At 44.3% G+C, this 20,533-nt stretch overlaps 1 protein-coding gene across 3 annotated transcripts in view; it reads left to right on the forward strand.

Annotated features, from left to right (window-relative positions):
• Window positions 1-20,533, forward strand: part of ATP7B (ATPase copper transporting beta) — a 539,299-nt gene that overhangs the window by 145,204 nt on the left and 373,562 nt on the right. The window contains exon 1 of one of the 3 annotated variants that reach the window (XM_086935039.1): window positions 5,989-6,382. The exons of 1 other annotated variant lie outside the window; for it this stretch is intronic. In XM_086935039.1, coding sequence (XP_086791165.1) covers window positions 6,149-6,382 — 234 coding nt within the window. In that variant the 5' untranslated portion in view covers window positions 5,989-6,148. Of the gene's footprint in view, window positions 1-5,988; window positions 6,383-20,533 lie in introns of those variants that run through there. One more of the 3 variants, XM_086935041.1, reaches the window with a different exon arrangement.

The raw sequence follows: 20,533 nt of genomic DNA on the forward strand, positions 1-20,533 counted from the left end.
CTTTGTTTGCAATGGCTCTGAAAAATATGGGAAAATAAGACTAATGTTTGGAAATACATACATGCCAGACCACATTATACATGGCAACTACCACCCATACAAAATCCATAACACTGGACTAGTTTTGTTGTAGTTGATGTTTTAATAAAAAATTTTGTAATACTTGCCATGCGGCTATGAATCCATTTCAGAGTGCTTAGCAAATGAGGAACAAGGTAGTATTATAGGTGTTTAGCAACGGAGTGGCTGCCACACAAGTGTGAGTGCCTGGCTTTTGTTCAATATAGTAACTTTCAAAAGCTGAGGTGATGGTGAAGCTTTTAAGACTGGTGTCTTGGCTTCTTCTTTCCCACAGGAATGTTTTGCTATTTTAAAGTGTCTGTGAGTACATCAACATTTTTTCCTGCCACACACCTTAGCGCGTGTGTAGGTACCACACTGGTTTTCGCATGCTATTTTCACCTTTCGCCACTCACTTATCACCATTCTGGTCCTGAAGAAAGCCCCGTTAATCACACAGCGGGGGCTGAAATATGTAGACGGCCACACATAAGCCAACTTATAGGTAATTACTCCTTAAATAGTTGCACCACACATATTTTAACTATATCCTGGGCCGCAAACATTAAAAATAAAGGCAAGGATTCCCAGAGGTATTTTTATCTGTAAAATATCACATCACATCACATTTACGCACCCACACCAGCTCCGCTGTAATCAGGCGTCGTAGCACAACCGGGGGGCATTCAACCGCTCAGTTGGGACCCCAATGATGAAGCATGACACCAACTAGGTTGGTGTGTGAGGGGTCTTTTAAAAACACCTAATGGGTCTAAGCTCATGCCACAAACAGTGACTAAAGTAACTACACACACATAGTGGGCCCGTACACATTGTTTAAAATACCCCCAAATGAAGATTCTACCATGTCCATTTGTGGGAATTGATACCATTCTTAACAAGCATTGGCTTACCCAATAGGTCTCGCCTTTTGGGACCTTATAAGTGTTTAGCCATGCAACAGTTGTTGTTGCACCAAAGATATTGTGCTGCATAACTAAATACTTATAAGGTCCCAAAAGTAGCCAACATGATTGTCACATAAATCCTCTCACTTTGAAGTCAGAGAAAAAAAGTAAAGCCCAAGTTCCTTGGAAGACAGAGCCTGACATTTGACCACTGTCTTTGAATAAACAGCAAACGTGACAGGATAAGAAGATTTAAAACCCCGTTTACAGAAATTTCGTACTGTTAGACTATAGTAATTAGAGTTTGGACAAGGGAAGGTACAAACTGAAACTGGTCAGCCTAAAAGAAATAAAGTCAGCAAACAGAAAGCAAGCAAATGTGAGTTACAAATTACAAAGCCAATGGTGGGCAACGGGTAGAATGCATTTCCACAGAAAGGTTTCCCAATGTCTTCAAGATGTCGTTAGCAAACGAGCTTCCACTTAATCCCAGTTAACGTAAATAAAGCAGGATTCCAACTGCATGGATCATGATTGGTGTATCCGGGGTGATGTAATAGCAAACATTCTTGGAGAAAGTCCCAACAACTTTTATAAAACAAGACGGAAATCTCAAACCCTGCAATATGCTCAGATGACTTCCATGTGCTGGAAATGTCTACCAACTGAGATGTGTAGGCAGTTGGTAAAAGACTCCTACTTACCTCCCAGAGCCCCGAATATCTAACACACACACTCAAGCACACACGAGTTGTACCAGAACACAGTACCAGCAACATCATTACAAACTGCCTTGAATGTGCTGCAAGACCAATCTAATGGCACCTTATCAAGGACGGTAACATGACTTATGCAATAACTGCTTATAAACATCTGAGGCTTCGTACATGTTTCATAAAGTGGCGTGTGAAAAAGACAACTTCCATAAGATGAGTCAGGCTGATCGGACTACACATGAGTCCTTCGCCCACCACGGTAAGCCTGGGATGCTGTCATGTGGAGAGAGCAGGTCAGTGCAGGGAGGGGATTCAGCAGTCCGGGAGTCAAACTGCTCTGTGATAAGAGATCTTGCTGATGATTTGATCTAAGGCCAGCTGGGAAAATGTATGGCGATGTGTGGGCAGGAAGAGCAGCGGTCTGCGAAGGTCATGGAGTGGGGCAGCCTGGGAGAGGTACAGGCATGGAGGGGTGCGGACAGAGACATGTGGGCAGAAACAGGTAAAAGAGAATTGTGCTGCCAGGGAACAGTGTGGGCTCGGAGAGGTGTGTGCTGGGAGAAGGGCGGACAGATAACTGCGGGCTGGGAGAGCTGCTGGCAGGAAGATGTGCATGCAGGGAATGGTGCAGGCAAGGGGAGGTTCATGCTCCGCAGGATGAGGTGCAGGATGAGGTACCCGCTGGAAGGTGTAGGCAACGAGAGGTACAGCAGGGACCAGGGAAAGGTACGGGCAGGCGGCCCGGGGGCGCGCAAAGATGGCGGATGACAGGCGCAGGCAAGGAGAGCAATGGACTCAGAGGTGTAGGCTAAGAAAGGCGCTAGTTGACAGATGTAGGCTAGAGGTATGAAACAGAAATAGGTGGAGGCTGACATAAGTGGGGGCAGGGAGAAGTGTGTGCAGAGAAAGGTAGAGGTAGTTCGAGGTAGTTTGAGGTACGGGCAGGAAGAGATGTTAACAGGGAAAGGTATGGGCATAAAGACAATGTGAAACCGGTCAGCTCTATCATATTAACAATCACGCGAGTGGTGCGTGCGTGCGTGCGTGCACAGCCTGCTCGGCAGAAGGAGAATGAGAAGAACAAGCACGCGAGTGGTGCGTGCGTGCACGTGCAACCTGCTCTTTTTAGAAGCACATACTTGTGCTTGTGGCGCGCCCCTGCGCTCTCCCGCAAGGTGTATGACCCTACAAGCACGAGTGTGTGCTTCGAAAAACAGCTGAATGACGGCTAAAGGTCTCTATGTAGTGCATGCACGCTGCATAGGCGAGACCTAAAAATGCGACCAAAAGAATGTAGGGCTAGCAAGGAGAATCATCAGACACAGAATATTGAGTGAAGATGCTGAGTAGCATAGATAACCTTCTTCAGACCCCTGAAAATTTTGAGTAGGTTTTCAAGTCACCCCACTGACTATCTAATTGGGCTGGAAAACATTGGAGAGATAACCAGGGGTATGGCTATGGAGGGGCTCATGAACTACACACAACGTTTTGAATTGTACCCTGTCGTTCAGTGGGAGCCTGTTATAAGGCCAACAAGGACGGCCCAGTGTGGGGATTTACACCTTTGAATTTTTCAATGACATTTCACATCTTTATAATTGCATTGCAATTCACGCATATTTACAATTTTAGATAACTGAAGATTAAGTTATATACAAACAAAATCATGTAATTTTTAGTCAAGAGCTGGAGATTGGAGAACAGGTCCCAAGGCTGGCAGCTTGGCCACTAGGCCACCTCTCGTCTGTCACTTTGTGACATAACTGAAGTTCACACTGATGGCTGCTGAGTACCACAGTGATGTTATAAATATGTTTAATAATGCATCGCACCGCTCCTTTGACCCAACAGCGTCACTGCAGTAACCACCAACCTTGGGTTCTGGGGCAGCTTAAGGGGTAGTAAGCAGTGTATAAATACAATTATAAAATAGGACGCTGACACAGTATGCAGATGTTTGTGTGCCTCCTGAGTTTTGAGGGTCGAATTATGGTGTCAATTCACTCCACCGATGTCTCCGGAAACTTATGAACTCGGGAAAAGATGGTTAAAAGGTCAGTGGCCCTGTCAAACTGCACAGCTCGGCTTAACAAAGCACATGTGAGACACAGTTCTTGCTCTCCTTAAATGACCTTGAAGAGAACAGCACTGAGCATTGTCTGTATGAAGAATGGAAGAGGAAGAGCCCTGAGGGTGAAGTAGGAGTGAGTCCAACAACAAATTATGCTTGCATGGTTGGAGATGGTGAAGGAATGATGGCACGAGATCAGGGCCTCATATAAAGGAGGCGTACCAGTATTTCTGCCAAAAATTGCGAATTAGTCATTCAATTGCCCTTCTCTCTGTGCCCTGCCTTGTTTAGAGTGGTGAATGTGGTATTCCTGATGCTGGGGGTGCTACAAATAGCGCTGTGGTAGACGTCTTGCAGCAAACCCAACACCAGTGGTTATGGTGTGGAAGAGGGCGGCCATCTTTCCCATCGGTTTCTCTGTTTTGACCGCTGTAGCATACAGTCCATGGCAGAGCTGGGCAGAGGAAGCCAATATATATGTATACATGTTAATCACCTGCTGGGAAACAACATTGATTATATCATCCTTGAGGCTGGACCTCATTTTGAAGGTCTGTGCTCAGGAATTACATATGTGACAAGTCTGTAAAGTTGACATGGTGGACCATTGTTTTTGTTTTCTGGTGCACTCCCCAGTCAACGTTTCTGTCTCCCAGTGTACAATGTTATTGGTACTCAATGTGGAGAGGTTGTGGCTTTATGGCCAGAGCTTCCGACTTTGGAGCTAGGGAACCAGGTTCGAGCTTCGGTGTCGGCTCAGCTTCTTGTTATTTCTGGCCAAATCACTTAATCTCCCCGTGCCTACCAAGAAATTAACCTGTTCTTGTATAACGTAACTGGTACTCATGTAAAGCGCTCCAATACCTTTGTGTCGAGTTTTCCCTACATAAATCCGCAACAAAAAAAATGGTACTCATATGTAGTGCACTAACCCTTCTTTCATTAGTGCATGTTGTAAGAATCAGAACTTCTCATTTTCAATTTTCTTTAGTTTGGTGAATCAAATATATATTTCTCCTGTCAGTCTTCAAACATGTCCATATTGTCTATTTTTTCATATCAAGTGCTGATTCTCAGTGCATTTCAAGCAAAAGCGAGGCTTTTTCCATTGCAAACCAAGGTCAAATCTGTGATGCCTGCCATGTCAGAGTGAGATGAAAGCGAGCACCTGGGTCACCCGACAAAGGGAAAGAAGTCTTCACTCCTCACCCCTCCAAGATGAGATGCATTACAGTCACATCCCAAGCCCAGCGGGATACCCTACCATTGGGCCCTCGCAAACATTTGCCATGGGGCCACAACATACTGTGACGTATTGTGACCGAGGGCCGCACTGATGCCTGCAGGGTGGCGGTAGGGTTCTGGGTGGTTCAGGGATTGTGTAAGGAGGTCTAAAAAAGTGTTAAATGAACGACCAAGAATGTATTTGCAGGTTAATAAATGCTTGCAAGTTTATTGAACATTCTTTCTGAATATTAGTGCTGAGCAACTAAACAGAAGCTCGTGCTGCTGTTGGAAGGGGGGGGGGCGCATGTAAAGGTCAAGAGGGCCGCAACCGCCACCCTGGTCTACTTTGAGTATCACTGCGCTAGTCTTTGAAGCCACACTCCACAGCAAAAGAAATGATCCATATGTTTGAAGACACAGACGAATGGCCAGCTCCAGACAGGTTGCAGGCATAGTAGCCCCCTCCCCCTGCGAGAGCCATGACAACAACCCTTTCCCTCGCTTTAGAATGCCGTCCGGCAGCATTTGTAGAATCAGTGGAACAAACAAAAGGCTCTGTCAAACGAGTTCAGGTGAATGAGAAACACTGTATCTGTGAGATTTGGGAGGGGGTGTCAGGGGGGTTTCACTGCTGCGGGGAAGGGGGCCATCGTTTTACGTCAGGCCGCCGCCTTGCTGGCGACACCCTGCTTCCAAATGCACCCGGCTACACGAGCGTGTGATTCTGCGCACCGTGTCGCGTGAGGTGAGTCTGTTTTTGAACTTATTCTGCACCGAGCTGCGCACCGTGAAGTTGGCTTTGGATGACGTTGTGAAATCCCAGGCTCCCCTGACTCAGCCTGGCAGCCGAGTGCAAACATACATGGGCAGCGCGGCTGGGCGCAGAGCGGGCTGGCACTTGGCGCGGGCAGATTAAAGGGAGGGGGCGGGTTGCATGTACCGAGGGGAGTGCAGCCGGTGAAGGCGTATAAAGCCCGACGAAGAGCGCCACAGGCTCGCGAGCATCACACGGGAGGAGCGCCTCCCCTGGAGACTGTCTGCAGCCATGTGGATGTGTGCGAGCGTCCTGGAAACCATCAGATGACCCAGCTTCTTAATTGTCGCCAATACAGTTTTTACTTTTTTCGTAAAAGGCGAGCCACGCTAAAGGCGGGGGGCCAACCATGGCAAGAATACGTTTTGGAGCAAAAAAGGATGGCAGCCCGTACACATTTCCCGAGTTAAGGGACAGGGACGTAAAGTTGATTTCCTTCAAGAAGCGTCAAGTTCTGGACGAGGTGATAGATTTACAGGATGCTGCGGAGATACCCCCGCTGGAAGAGGCGGCGCGTCTCCAGGCCCTGGACGAACGTTTGCCAGGTTATCCAACAGAGGGCGCAGCAGCGCGCATGGAGCAGGTAAGTGTGTCTGCCCCTCCTCATCCAGAGCGAGGGTATGAAGGCAGCTTTTTTTTTTTTGTAAATCTTCAAACAAGTCCGAATTTCTTTGGTTTTCTGTGGCGCGCTTGGCGCCCGCACCACCTAAATCACTCCATCTAAATTGATGTCAGGGCCGGCTTTAGGGTGGTGCAACCGGTGCAGCCGCACCTGCCTCTGACTTTGGTTGGGGGCGCCGTGTTTAAAAATAATTGATGGTTTAAAAGCATGTGAACTTCCTTGTGTGTCCAGCAGTTTTCAGGCAACAATAAAAATGTCAAGATAACTGGTGATTAATTTTTCTGCTGGTGAGAGATCGGAATTTTGTCAAGCGGTAGTTTTTACTCATCATACAGTACCACAAAGAACGTGTACCATGCAGATCACAAAACTGAGTGCGAGTGAACTATGAGTAGCACTTAAAGAAAATTACCTGTGTTAGAGAGGGGTTATGGAGAGGAATGGGGCACTGTCGGAGAGTGGTAGTGAGGGAATTGGTGGAGAAGGAAGTCATGGGTGGGGGCGCCATAAAAGACTGTCGCACCAGGCGCAACCAGCGCTAAACCCGGCCCTGATTGATGTAATTATTTATAAAGCTGGGGGGGCCCACAAATTAACAGGGAGCGCCGAGCCAAGCCAAGTGTGGCTTTTGGGTTGGCTCTATATACTCGTGCGTGAATGAACCCCAAAAATGGGCACGTAAAACATGCCCCAAACATCATGTTAAATGATAAGGTGTCTTAAAAATCTCAAGAAAGTGTATTTCGTTAACACATCGAGCCTTTCGACGCTATTATATTAGATTACTGGAAAATCTTCATTAAAAGTGAGAGTTTTTAAACTTGCACTGAGAAACATGAGCATTGATGGCAATATTATTAGTAACTAAGTGGCAAGTCACGTCATGTGTACCGCATATGTGGACTAGATTTTTATTACAGCTGGAGCAACATTATAAGAAGGGCTGGAATTATGCGTCAGGGAGGGCCAAATTATGTTGCAAGGCTAAGTGAATTCCTCAGAAAGAAAAGACAAATTATTCAGCATAACGAGGTATATTTTGTGATAGTATTACTTCATTATTTTGTCACTGTTACACTTGTTAATACTGTCTGGGCATTGGTTGTACCTCAAAAAAGTTCAGTTTAGCACCCAAATACAGCAATAAGAAACAGAAAGATGACCAGCCAACCTTTGCAGAGGGCTTTCCACTTTGCAGCAACACGTGTTGTTGCATTTTTAGTAACTTTTGAACTGTTCGCGGTAGAAATAATTTTTTTAAGTAAGTTCCGCAGATTATGCAGTTGGTGATGAATTCTGTGGCAAATTCATCAGATCTATAATTGTGCGAAAAAACTCCACACAATCACAACATTTCAGTGGCCAATATTATAAACTATTTAATAAAACACAAGAGTTTTTGTACAGCCACATCCTGACTGTACAGCGCACGCCCTGATCGTGCATATTTGAAGATGCCCTTACGTGACAGGGAACAAAAAGATTGTTTAATGGAATAAAGTATTTGTCTTGGATCACACAGTTTGATCAATAGGGAAGCTGGGATTGATTCCAGATTTCCAGTTCAACACTGTGCAATTCGACCACGAGATGAAAATCTCTTTGTGACGTCAGAGGTTAATGCTTTGTTAATAATTCATGGAGGATGAGGTTGGCGAGTAGGTGGCAGGAAGAATCCACATATTATTTTGGGCAGTTTTATATAGTATGCACCTCCCTCACGGACAAAAGAGCTATATACTAGAAACACAGACTGCAAAACAGGTATTTTTGTGAGATTTGCTGGTATTCACAGGATTCAAATCCAGTTTTCCATGAAACATGGTCGGCAGCTGTAGCCTTGAGGTCACATCACCTTCTGTAAAAACTTGTTTCATTTTTAGGCTCAAGCCGAGCTCAAGCCTCCAGTAGCTCGGCCACCTCTAAATATTTAGGGCTCAAGTGAGGATTGATGAGAGACAGTTGCAACAAACAGTTTCACGTATATATCTGACTAGTAGGCCATGTCTTGTGTAAAACTGCCATTCCTTGCTTTTAAGCTATTAGCATGTTGCATACTGGAACATAAGGGCTGAAAGAGCTATAATAGCCTATAATGATAAACTGAAAGAGAAAGGACTAAAATACAAAGTAATATTTCTTCAAATGTCAAGACTTGGTGGCTGTGTCAAACATGACCTCACATAACAAGGTAGCTTATTTTAAGATGCTTTAATCAAGTGCAGTGAAACTCCTACTACGGCTAGTGTCAGCCACAGATGGCCTTTGCTCAGACAGCACCCTAAACTAAACTAAATTTGGAACCTCCTTCTCCTATTCGTCCTCTTTAACTGTTGAAAAAAATAGGAGGGATAGAGGGACACCGTCTCACACCGCACCCTAATCACAAGACTCCATGACGCTGACTTCGGCGACAAGGCACTGGACTGAGTCCACTCCTTCCTGGCCGGTCAAACAAAGCAAGTCAGACTACCCCTGTTCCTCTCAGAACTTACAGAGATAAGCTGCGTAGTGCCCTGAGGCTCCTACCTGAGCCCCACTCTCTTCAACATCTACATGGCTCCTCTCGCAGCCATCGTCAGAAGCCACGAACTCGACATCGTCTCCTTCACGACGACACCCATGATCATCTCCCTCACCAACCCCACAGCCGCCAGAATCAACTTTCACAACGGAATGAAGGCAGTTGCTACCTGGATGAAAGATTGCTGCCTCAAGCTCAACTCGGACAAGACCAAAGTACTCATCCTGGACCCATCCCCATAGCCTGGGATGACTCTTTGTGGGCTGCCGCACTAGGAACTCCTCCCAACATGGCCGGCGTCAGGCATGGGCAGTGTGGGCAGCTGCCCAGGGCCTCGCACTCAGCCCACCAGCATGAGGCCCGCACTGGTGGTGTGTCCTGTTGTTTCCTTGGTGATCCATTTTAAAGAAAGGTGTTGCCTTGCAATTAGGGTCCATGGGAGGCAGCCCCCTCCCCGGGCCTCTCAGGGATCGAGTCTGGAGGCCTAGGGGAGGGAGAAGCTTCCTCTTGTCCCAATTACAAGGAGACCCATTCACAGACACTGCGGGAGGCCCATTGCCCAGCGTTTTTGTGCCCCCACAGTTTTAACTTTTAGCCCACAAGCAATTCTCACACCTATCGGACTGAAGGTGTGAGAATTGCTTGTGGGCTAAAAGTTAAAACTGTGTGGGGGCGCACAAATGCTCGACAATAGGTGTCCCGCATTGTCTGTGAATGGTCTCCTTGCAAGGGGCCACTTATCTAAATTAGAGGGACCTCGCACATTCCCTTTTAATCCAGGGCCTTGCAAATCCTAGAACCGGTCCTGCCTCCCAACCCTCTGCACCACGCACACAACCGTGGTATCATACTGGACTCCACGCTCTCAATAAACTGCCAAATCAACGCAGTATCCTCATCCTGTTTCCATACATTCTGCCTGCTTCAAAAGACATTCAGATGGCTCTCCAGAGAATCCAGAAAGATGGTCACCCACACACTCATCACCAGTAGACTTGACTACGGCAATGCACGCTAAGCCAGCGTCACCCAGAAACAGCTCAGGAAACTACAGAATGTCCAAAACACCACAACGAGATTGGTCCTCGACATACCCCGACGCAGTCACATGACACAACACCTCAGAAAATTCCACTGGCTCCCTATCACCTTCAAGCTCCTCACACAAGCCTGCAAGGCTCTCCACAATGCAGGACCAGAATATCTGAACCCCGCCACGCTTTACACACATCCGCCAGACAACTCCGCTCTGCCCAACTCGCCCTGGCCTCTGTCCCATTGATCCACAAGACCAGAACCAGAGGAAGATCCTTCTCCTACCTCGCCACCAAGACCTGGAACACCCTGCCCATCCACTTTAGGCAATCCACATTGTTGACCCAGTTCAGGGAGGGCTTCAAGACCTTGCTCTTCGACTGAACCTCCACACCCAGACAGATCAGCAGTTCTCCCCAGCGTGTTGAGACCCTTATGGGTGAGTAGCCGTGCTTTACAAACCCCATATTGATTAATTGATTGAAGGTGTGGGGCCAAGTAAAAGGAAGGCCATAGGAAGAAAAGCAGTCAAAGTGTAGATAAAAGCACCAGCAACCTCTAGAAAAAGGTTTTAAATACAGTTTTCTTTGGAGCACCGTCAGAAGAAGACTGCTGCAGGCAGCTCTTGCACCACTCTGAAGGTCTGTGCCCTGGGTGTGGGGCCAGCTCACACATGCTAAAGGTCGGCCCTGGTGTCAACACTATATACCTGGAGGCAGTCAAGCTGCTCGCTGTCTCATATTGACACACCTGCTATTGGGTGACACTAAAACCACAAAGATTATCGATTTGAGTTAGGTTTGCTATTCATACTCCTTTCTAAGCAACAGTAGCGAAAGTGTTGGGCTTTAGAGTGGTTAGGTTTACTAATTTCACTCCCAAGTGAAGCAACAGTAGGGAAAGTATTGGACTTTGGAGGGATTAGATTTATTATTCCCACTCCTACGTAAGCAAACTCGGACAATGTGTTGGCCTTTGGATGGGGTAGATTTACTAATCCCACTTCAATGTAAGCAACTGAAGGGAAAATGTTTGACTTTGGTTTACTATTAAACATTATACCAATCAAATTAGTAATGCATTTTCAAATGAACCTGAATCAAGCATACGTATATAAACATTATTCAAATCTCCAGGTCCTGAATAAAAAAATGAAGTGCTTTGAATATATCAATATTTACATCAGCAAACAATTTGTGACACACTCTTTTTTTAGGTATGGACTTTGAGATAGCGTTAGTTGTCTATCTAGACTATTATTTTTCCAAAGAAATCATACTTTGAGGGGCCTTTGGTCAGCGGGCTTTCTCCATTGGTCTGTTAAATTGTCATTCACATTTTGCTTGTTCCCACCACGACATACCACGACATACAGCATGGGACAATCGGTCAGTATACATTACCTACTGGCTGCCTTCAGTTTGGGTGACTGCACAAGGGCTGTGCACAGTGTTCCCATCCACTTAAAGTAGTTCACTTCTCTTCAGTGACACATTTGGTTTAAAGTGTTTTATTAACTTTAAACGCCATTTATTTCTCTGGGCTGCACTTCCGATGAACAGTTAAGTGGTGATTCATTTTACATCACATTTTTAAAGTTGCTATTATAAAGTCACCAGTAGACTTGACTACTGCAATGCCCTCTATGCTGGTGTTATCCAGAAACAGCTCAGGAAACTACAGAACGTCCAAAACGCCACAGCCAGATTGATCCTCGACATCCCCGCTGCAGTCACATGTCACAACACCCCCGACAACTCCACTGGCTCCCTATCACCTTCACGCTCCTCAAGTCTGGTAATCAATCCACAAAGCAGAAGAAGAGACATGTATGTGTCTGCCTGACAGATTCATGGTCCAAATAGCATAAACTGAACAGTGGCCTAACATCGGGCATTCATAACTGGTGTAATCTCAGACTGATACTTAAGTTTAAGCATTGCCAGATATTGTTCAACTAATTGTATAAAGAAAACACTTCCAAAACAATAATGTAATTATTCTATAGGAACATGCTCTACTTTACAACCCTTTTGTAGAGTGTAAATGTAATACTAGTTTTCCAATAATCCGTAAATGTTTTTTTGTCTGTAGTGTCCCTATTCAAACAATTTTTCCCACAATCGAGAGACAATTTCAGCGTATATGTAGGCGCCTCATCAGGACACAGGGCATGAGGTGGTGACTTAAGGCTGTAGAAAATGTTTATTTCGTACAACGTATTTTATTGGCTACATGATCTACAACTACACTTAACTCTTTTATAATAATTTATAGCACTCATTCCCTGCATGACCAACCACTATCAGTTTCCAATATGATGCAGTATCTTATTTTTTAATCGCCATCAACATTAGATCATGAAAACATTGGTATTCTATTCCATTTTTACATGATAATTAATTGTATAAACAAGGGATGGATTTGTTTCGTACAGTGTTGTGTTTTTTTAGCGTTTTTTAATGGTTCTTTATATCCTTACTATCAGAGTCAAGTACTCATTATCAACCCATTCAGTCTGTTTAAAGGCTGCTCCCACTTTTTGTTTATTTTACTTTGTTTAGTTATACTGTCACAATCGAAGCATTTTAGACACTCATCAATCCGTGCAAGCATATCTATCATCTCAAGCTGATCTAACAGGAATTCATTGTCATCCAGTTTCATCATTATTCTGAAGGTACTTTGTAATGTTTCAAAGAATACAAGTATTTTTTTATTTCTATTGCAATTTTCCTTTTTTTGGAAAGGCTGCAGTTTCCAAAAAACTGATTTCGATTTTCATGGGATTGCGATGTCTTCCATTGAAATCTATTCTTCTCAAATTATCCTGCAGTTTTGACTACAATATTTACTTTTGCTCCCGATGATAACTTTCATTGTCCTGGAGTGACTCCCCTCACACTTTTGAAATTGCTGATGACATGTTCTCCTCAGATTTATACATGAACTTCACATTATTACAATGTGAATTAACAAACACTGTTTGGGCTAGTAACTAAAAATGTATCACACATTGCTAGCTATAAATCCAGGAGGCCGCTCCCACTTCTTTGATTTAATTGCAGGTATCGTATAAGTATCATAAATATTGTTGATGGACAATTTTTGGACAATTCAAGTGAGATCAAATTCGCCCAAGAACTCTTGGCAATCCTTATCTTTGTGATGCCTGACCCATTCCCATAAATTCAACTTTCATACAGCAATCTCATTGTACTCTATTTTTCACCTGCAGAATAGGACAGGAACATTATCTATACAAGGTAAAATCCCAATTCACAGGTAAATTCAAATGGTCCTATTTGTGATGTATTAGTTCTTATTCAATGTAGTGTTCTTTGAATCGGTCTCTACCGAGACACTGAACTCCACCACAGAGAAAGAATTGCTTACTTGATTAAGAGATCCTAATCCTCATCAGTGCTTCTTTCTGCAAATTACCTTAATTATTTCAAACGAAGAGTGCACCGTAGTAAAAAGTGGCTACTTTTTTCACAAAGCAATGATGTCAGAGAGTTTTTGCAGAGTTTAGAGGGGGTAAAGGAGTAACAATCTGTACAACACTATAGTGCCTCGGGGTGCAGATGGCGCAACAGTGTGAGATAGAAATGATACTGGCCCGGATGAGATGGGTTATTGTACTGTATTGTATTGCAACTCTAAAATAGCACTTATCACCCCCAAGGGGTGCAGAAGCTCTTGCCTAAGGTGGGTAGCACACTACACTGTGTAGAGTGCTTGGTTGGAAGGGTGTTGTCTTTGTTTTGATCCTGTGTGGGAAGTGTTTCCATGTTGTGAGCAAGGACCACTGAGGTACGGTTATAGTGTTATGGGACGCAGAGCATGGCAAGGTGATGTGGCTGATTCTGAGCATTTGAAGTTAACTAGAAGTGTTTAAGTTGTGATGTTTCCTGATAACTAACAATCACTGGCAAAGCCAACTAGTCTGACCTAGGTAAGCTGTTTAATGGTTATTTATGGCATAAAAACAATAAAAACCCATGCAGCTACTTAAATGTGGCTTCCATATGGTTCCATTAAAATGTAACATTTAAAAAGCATACATTGATGTGCCTTTTTTCTATCAATGTTTTTTTCTTCTTTTGAAATAACAAACCTTTCAGAGGTGCTTCGCATTTTATTATTATTAGTGAAGGAGGGAAGACTAACTCACGGACCAACCAAGGAATCATATCACATGTAGTTACAATGGTATTTTAAAAAACGTCAAAGCTTTAAGAAAATGAGTCAAAATAAATCACCAGGTAACTGGACACCCAAAGAGTAGGCATTATAAATTGTTGGTGTTTAAAGTTAATATGTTACTATAGAAAGATAAATAAAAGAAAAAAAGAAAAAAATTAAATAAGCTTTGTACTAAGAGAAAGGAGCTACTTTTAGGCAGATGTGATGAATGTGTACAGACTTTCTGCAGTCACTCTGAGTACATGGAGCCAGTGGGTAAAGCGGACTAATATATGGTCCCATGCTGTATGATGTGGTGGGTGGAAGCAAAATGTGAATGACAACTGAAAGGACCAATTGATGAAGACCTCTGACTAAAAGCGACCATATATATTATTTTATTTATTACCCGTTGCGCGTTGCTGCGATCTCATAAGAAAGCAAATTTAAGGAAACTTGTTATGATAACATTCAATTTACATTGCGTCATTTTTATTGAAACTTATTCATTTTAATATGGAAAACATTTCAAAGTGTTGTTTTAATTCTGTTTATTTATTCAAGTGCTTGTGGATACACGCTATTTTTTGTTTTTCTGTCTGGTGCATACACGAATAAATCAGAAGGTTTTCCGACGCGTGAGCTGGCCACATACAGTTGTCCATGTGAGAAGCACGGATTCTCCAAATCTAGTCCACACACTTGCAGCGATTGTCCTTGTGCTATGTTGATGGTCATTGCAAAAGCGAGTCGCACCGGAAACTGTAAACGTCCATTATTGGAAAGATTATGAGGGCCCTCGGTGGCCGGGGGGGTCGATATTTAACACATTTTTCTTTTTTTCTTTTTGCCAGAAACCTTCACAGGAGTGTACTCAACAACTTCCCAAAGTTTCATGGCGATCGGATGAATGGTGTAGTAATGCATAAAGGACAAACAGACATACTTTCGTTTTTATATATATCGATTTTTGGGAAATCTATAATCTGATGAGATAGCTAAAGCTGTCTCAAAGGCCAGACTTAACAAGCATTTACAATGCAATGGTCTCGGCATCATTAAAGGTAGAGCTATTGGCATTGCTCATGACATTTCTTTTTTTTTCTTTAAATCATAAATAAATGGCATTGTCATTTACATTGCCAATACACAGCACTCTGCACTCAACAGCACTCACTACTCTGCACCTGCACTCACAACTCTGCGCACTCACAACTCTGCGCACTCACAACTCTGCGCACTCACAACTCTGCGCACTCACAACTCTGCGCACTCACAACTCTGCGCACTCACAACTCTGCACTCACAACTCTGCGCACTCACAACTCTGCACTCACAACTCTGCACTCACAACTTTACCGCCTGCTTTCAAAGAGGAAGCAGTTTCCATTCTAAGGAGCTCTGACAGTCTTATAGTGTTGAAGATGTCAGCAATGTGAAGCCACTTCTTGCCATATGCTTACAATTTGGTGAGTGTTGGTTTGGATTGGAGTCCTACAGTCCATCCACAACATCAAATACACAGTGGCACAAGTGTCAATGAGGGAATCAGTTCGGATGATGTATAGTTACCACCTTGGTTTTGTTTGTTTCTCACGCCTGCCACTTTTTGTGACTCGCGGGGGGAGGGGGGGGAGAGAGACTCAGGGGGAGGGGGGGAGAGAGATTCGGGGGGGAGAGACTCGAGCGGGGGGAGAGAGACCAGCATAAGCAGGCAATAGAGCGTAGACACCTACCACAGCGGGAGCCACGAACAGCGGGAGGGGGGACAACGGGAGCCACGAATGGCGGGAGGGGGCGGGAGCCACGAACAGTGATACGCCGAGACCGGCCGAGCCCACGGGACATGTCATGAGTGCACGCAGAGCTTCAAAGGGCCCCCGCGCGCCCGCTCCTTTATCTCTGACATCAGCCACTCTGCTAATGGAAAGAAAAATAAAACAGCAAAAACAAAACGGCGGCCACAACGACTTTCGGATTCGGGGCGGGAACGAGGACAGCGGGAGCATGCGACCTACCTCATGTACAACAAGCAGCTTAATGGCGGCCGGCGCTCCTGAAATTTTTCGGAATTGGGGGCGTGGTTTTGATGTTCTGAGTGACGGACAACGTCACTGTCTAAAGAACATCAAAAATGACGCCCCCAAATCCGAAAAGGACGGGGCTGCATCGGAGTGACTGATCTCTCCTCCAATGGCTGGCCTCCGTTTAGGAAGCCAGCCAATGAAGGAGAGACAGGGCAGGGAGGCGGGACCTTCTGCGCTACTGAGAGTCATTAAATCTCAGACCTAAGTCTGCGCAAGCGCAGCCTTTTAGGCCTTCGACCTAAAAAGGTGATTACGGGGGATTACAAATGGAGTTTGGAATTTGGGTCAGATAGTTTCCCCTCTTTGTATTCAATAATTGTGCTTCTGGTGACTGTTGCCTGGGCCTGTTTGCTGTGCTAGCACACATCATACCTGATGTTAGAATTCAATAAAGATTAATGACACTTAAAACAAGGAATTACCTGAATCGAGATTCGAGGATCACTTTTGACATCTTTATGATGCACAAACCTCAGTTTCTCTGTATTTAAGGATTTTCTGTCTTGCAAGTCATAAAAATGTAAAAATAGATAACAAATGACACTCGATTCTCCTCAGAAGTTGAAAACATTGAAGGGAAAAAAAACTCCTTTTCAACATACTGTAAAGTTATGTTGTGCATGTGTGACTATTAAAAACATGCTTAGTATCTTGACTTTTAACACCAGGAATATATAAATTACCATTAGTACCCTCAAATCAAAAACCTAGGGTAAAAAAACACCGCAGGGGCAGCAAAGGCTGTCACTTTGCAGCTGCGAGCAACAAATACTGGAAACATTTGTCTGCCCCCTGCAAGCACCATGATGGTTGAATTGTTTTGGTATGCCATGTCGCTTGTCATATGTCGCATCATTCTAGTCTGTCTTGTGCCAATTCATAAGCTGATATTGGTTTAGTTGCCTGTCTAGCGAGGTGGGTTAGGCCTGGTCACCCCGCCCCATCATCATGATTAATCACAGCATGCTCAGGGCAGAAAGCACAGAGTTAAGAACCCTCCCCTGCACATGCACTAAAATGTGGCCATTGCCTCAGCTTCATCTCAGGGTGAAAGGAAGCCTGTGCTTAATTTGATGTATGTATTCGAGTTAAGTTATCTTCGTGTGAAGTACTTTATTATGTTATGTTATTATCATTATTTGTACATAACATTCCTATTATTTTGAATTAGTAGTAACTTGTCTATAATTTATATGGTCTTATACTTTCACAAAAACTGGGTCCTTTCCACCTTGTTATGACATTTTTCAGTGACCTGATTCATCATGGCCTAGTGTTTTGTTGGCGAAGTGAACATGGAGCATTGCAGTGTATTGTTTAGTGATAGCGTACAATGTGTGAGGTTGCGCGTGCCGCAGGTCTTTGCATTTATTTGGTACATACAGCAAGACTGATCATATTCCACTGACCAGCTCTGAGGATCAGTGCTGCTTGCTAGATTTATCATTGACAGGGCTGGTCTACATGTGTGATTGTGGTATTTATTTAATAGCAGTTGTACACAATGCAGACCATATTCACAGTGCGTCACAGCACTCTACAACAAGGAAAAAATGGTGCAACTACAACAGAATTAGCAATTGTTATAAAGGTCAGAGAAAGGAAGAAATGGTACAATTGCAGGACAACGGTATACATTTATTTACAATTGTGCAAGTTATATAACAGGCGTATATTTAGGTCAACGGGTAGCAACATCTAGGGAAGTTGGTAGAAAATCATTTCTGGAAGTGATGTTGGAATAAAGTACACTACAGCTCTTTCTTTAACCCCTTCGCTGCTGATGATGAGCTCAGCTTGTCATCAGCCACGGGTGGCGTGTGGTGATGACGAGCTGAGCTCGTCATGTAACAATGTAAAATGAAAAAAGCCGCACAGCGTAAAAATCGCCGCAGCAGCGATGCGGTTAACAGGCAACTGAACGGTTTGATCAGGGAGAACAGAATTCCAAATCTTTCAAGGGCTCCCCCCTGAGAATAATTGTCATGGGGCTGTTTTTTCTTGCCTTTTCGGACTAAGCTGTACTAGCAGAATTTAGCAATCCTGAGATTAGCAGTTTATATATAGACTGCTTCTGAGTGTGGAACTTTGTGCTTGATGTAAGTCAGTTTGAATTAACTTGGAGCTTCAATGGGCAGCGAGTAGAGTGCGGCCTAAAGAAATGTGGTCAGAGCACTTAGCTTCTGATACCAGTCTGGGAGCATCACATAAGGCTTCTTTGAGAGGAACTAGGTTTAACTTGAATATCACAGAGAGCAAAGAGCTGACGTAGTCTAAGCTGGCTAGGACTAACAGTTGCACAGTTTTTTTTTATATGAACCATGTCTTAAGGCCTGATTTAGGGTTTGGCAGAAGGTTACTCCGTTACAAATGTGGCAGATATCCCACCCGCCTTATTACAAGTTCATTGTATCCGAATGCACTTGTGATAAGGCGGGACGTGATAACGGTCAGTGTACCTGTCAGCAAAACCTTATATCAGGCCCTTAATCTTTCGGAGTCGTCTTAGCTGATGTTGGGTGCTTTAAAGTGGAGCTTGTGGATCAAACCTTTTATCCAATATGAAGACCAATAATATAGAATATTCAAAGATGGAAGGTTGACAGTTTAGAAAGTAAAGTAAATCTAGTAAAGGTTGACCCAGAATGGAGCTGTGACAGGAGAAACTCCATTCTGAGAGGGGCGAAGTTGAGTTGGTTACACACATCCAACATTGTATCCCTTCGATAATCTGAATAAGGAGAGACGTGTCTTGTAGACAGGACGGTTTCATGTACTTCTGGGTCTCACCAGCATACAGGTTGTAAGGCATTTATGGTTCAAATCTCTTTATTTGGTATTTCAAGAACAAAACATATCAATACTACAAGCATATGGTGCTCGTCCTCATAGGCAGTCATGCAGATAAAGGCAACAATCCGAAAACAAATACCCCCTGCCCCTGAACCGAGGAGCTAAAGAACAGTATGTAGTGTAGCACGCCATGTGTCCAGTAGTGTCACCTTAGTCAGAGTCCTTAGATGGCTAATGTTAGTAACATTAGTGAGACGTAGTAGGTGGAGGTATTTGGGACAAGTGAGTTCCTGAAACTCCGCGGAGAGTAAGGCAATTTAGGGGGGGGAAGAGATCACTGTATGAATCAGCTGTGCAATGGCAATTAGGGTGAGTTTCTCCATCCCTAGTATGTAGCAAAGACGATGTATCCATCTCTGATGTATGGGGACGAGACCTGTGCCCGTGTGTCAAAATATTCTGGAGTGGCACCCACGGCTAAGACAATCTGTCTGCCCCAGCGAAATTTGAGTGGGAAGGTGAGCGTGTTGTATAACCCCAAAACTGTGTAAGCGAGGGATTGAGGCGACTGTATGTGTAGATGGATGTCAATGTCATTAAGAATCTTGGTCTAATAGGCAGTAAGTTTAGGGCAGTTCCAGAGCAGGTGGAGTAAGGACCCTGGGGATCCGAAACCGCACCAGCAGTCAGAATGACGCCTGGGGATGCCTCTATGATGGCGTACTGGTATGAGCTACCAATAAGTGGCCATTTTGGTGGCCTTTTCTATGCTGGCTGTGTTGTGGGCTGTGAGTCTCACTCGGTAATACACCTCCCCCCACTCCTACTGTGTCAGCTGCGCCAAAGCTTTCGTTCCCATTTGACCTGCTGTTTTGACCTGTTGCGTTGTATGGTGTAAAATGCCATCAAATTCTATGACAAGGTGTCTGTCTGATGTTTTGGTCACCAGCCACTCCTCAAATGATGGGAGAGTGTTGACCCCCCGGGGCAAACCATTCGGTGTGTTAACCAATGGCAGATTTGGACGTAGTGCAACCTCTCGGTTTCAGGTAGCCAGTAACAGGATGGTCAAAGGGCAGGAGACCCTTCTTGTTAAACGGGTGACCTACTGAACGGCACATGACTCTCTGCCAATGCTGGAATGCCATTTGGTTGAGGCATGGTGTGAAATATGCATTCCCTGTTGTCAGCGGGAAGGAGAACAAGGTCAAAACACTCCATTCTCCCATGCAGTCCCAGACTTCTAATGTAGCTTTCATGAAAGTTTTGCAGGCCTGACCTTCTCCCTTCTTACCCACAATGCTTTTAGTATTGTTACCTAATCCGTTGAAAAATCCTTTGATACTCTCCAAGAGTTGGGCCAACTCCTCCTCAAAAGTAAACTTGTATTGCTACTGAGTGTCTAGTTTTCTTGATTAATATTTTCTTGGTCTCAATGCTAGATTTTGATGTTCAAAGATAGAAAGAAAAGTCAATTGACAATGA

Source organism: Lissotriton vulgaris, chromosome 8 (genome assembly GCF_964263255.1).
Source record: "Lissotriton vulgaris chromosome 8, aLisVul1.2, whole genome shotgun sequence".
In the NCBI taxonomy this organism is placed as follows: domain Eukaryota; kingdom Metazoa; phylum Chordata; class Amphibia; order Caudata; family Salamandridae; genus Lissotriton; species Lissotriton vulgaris.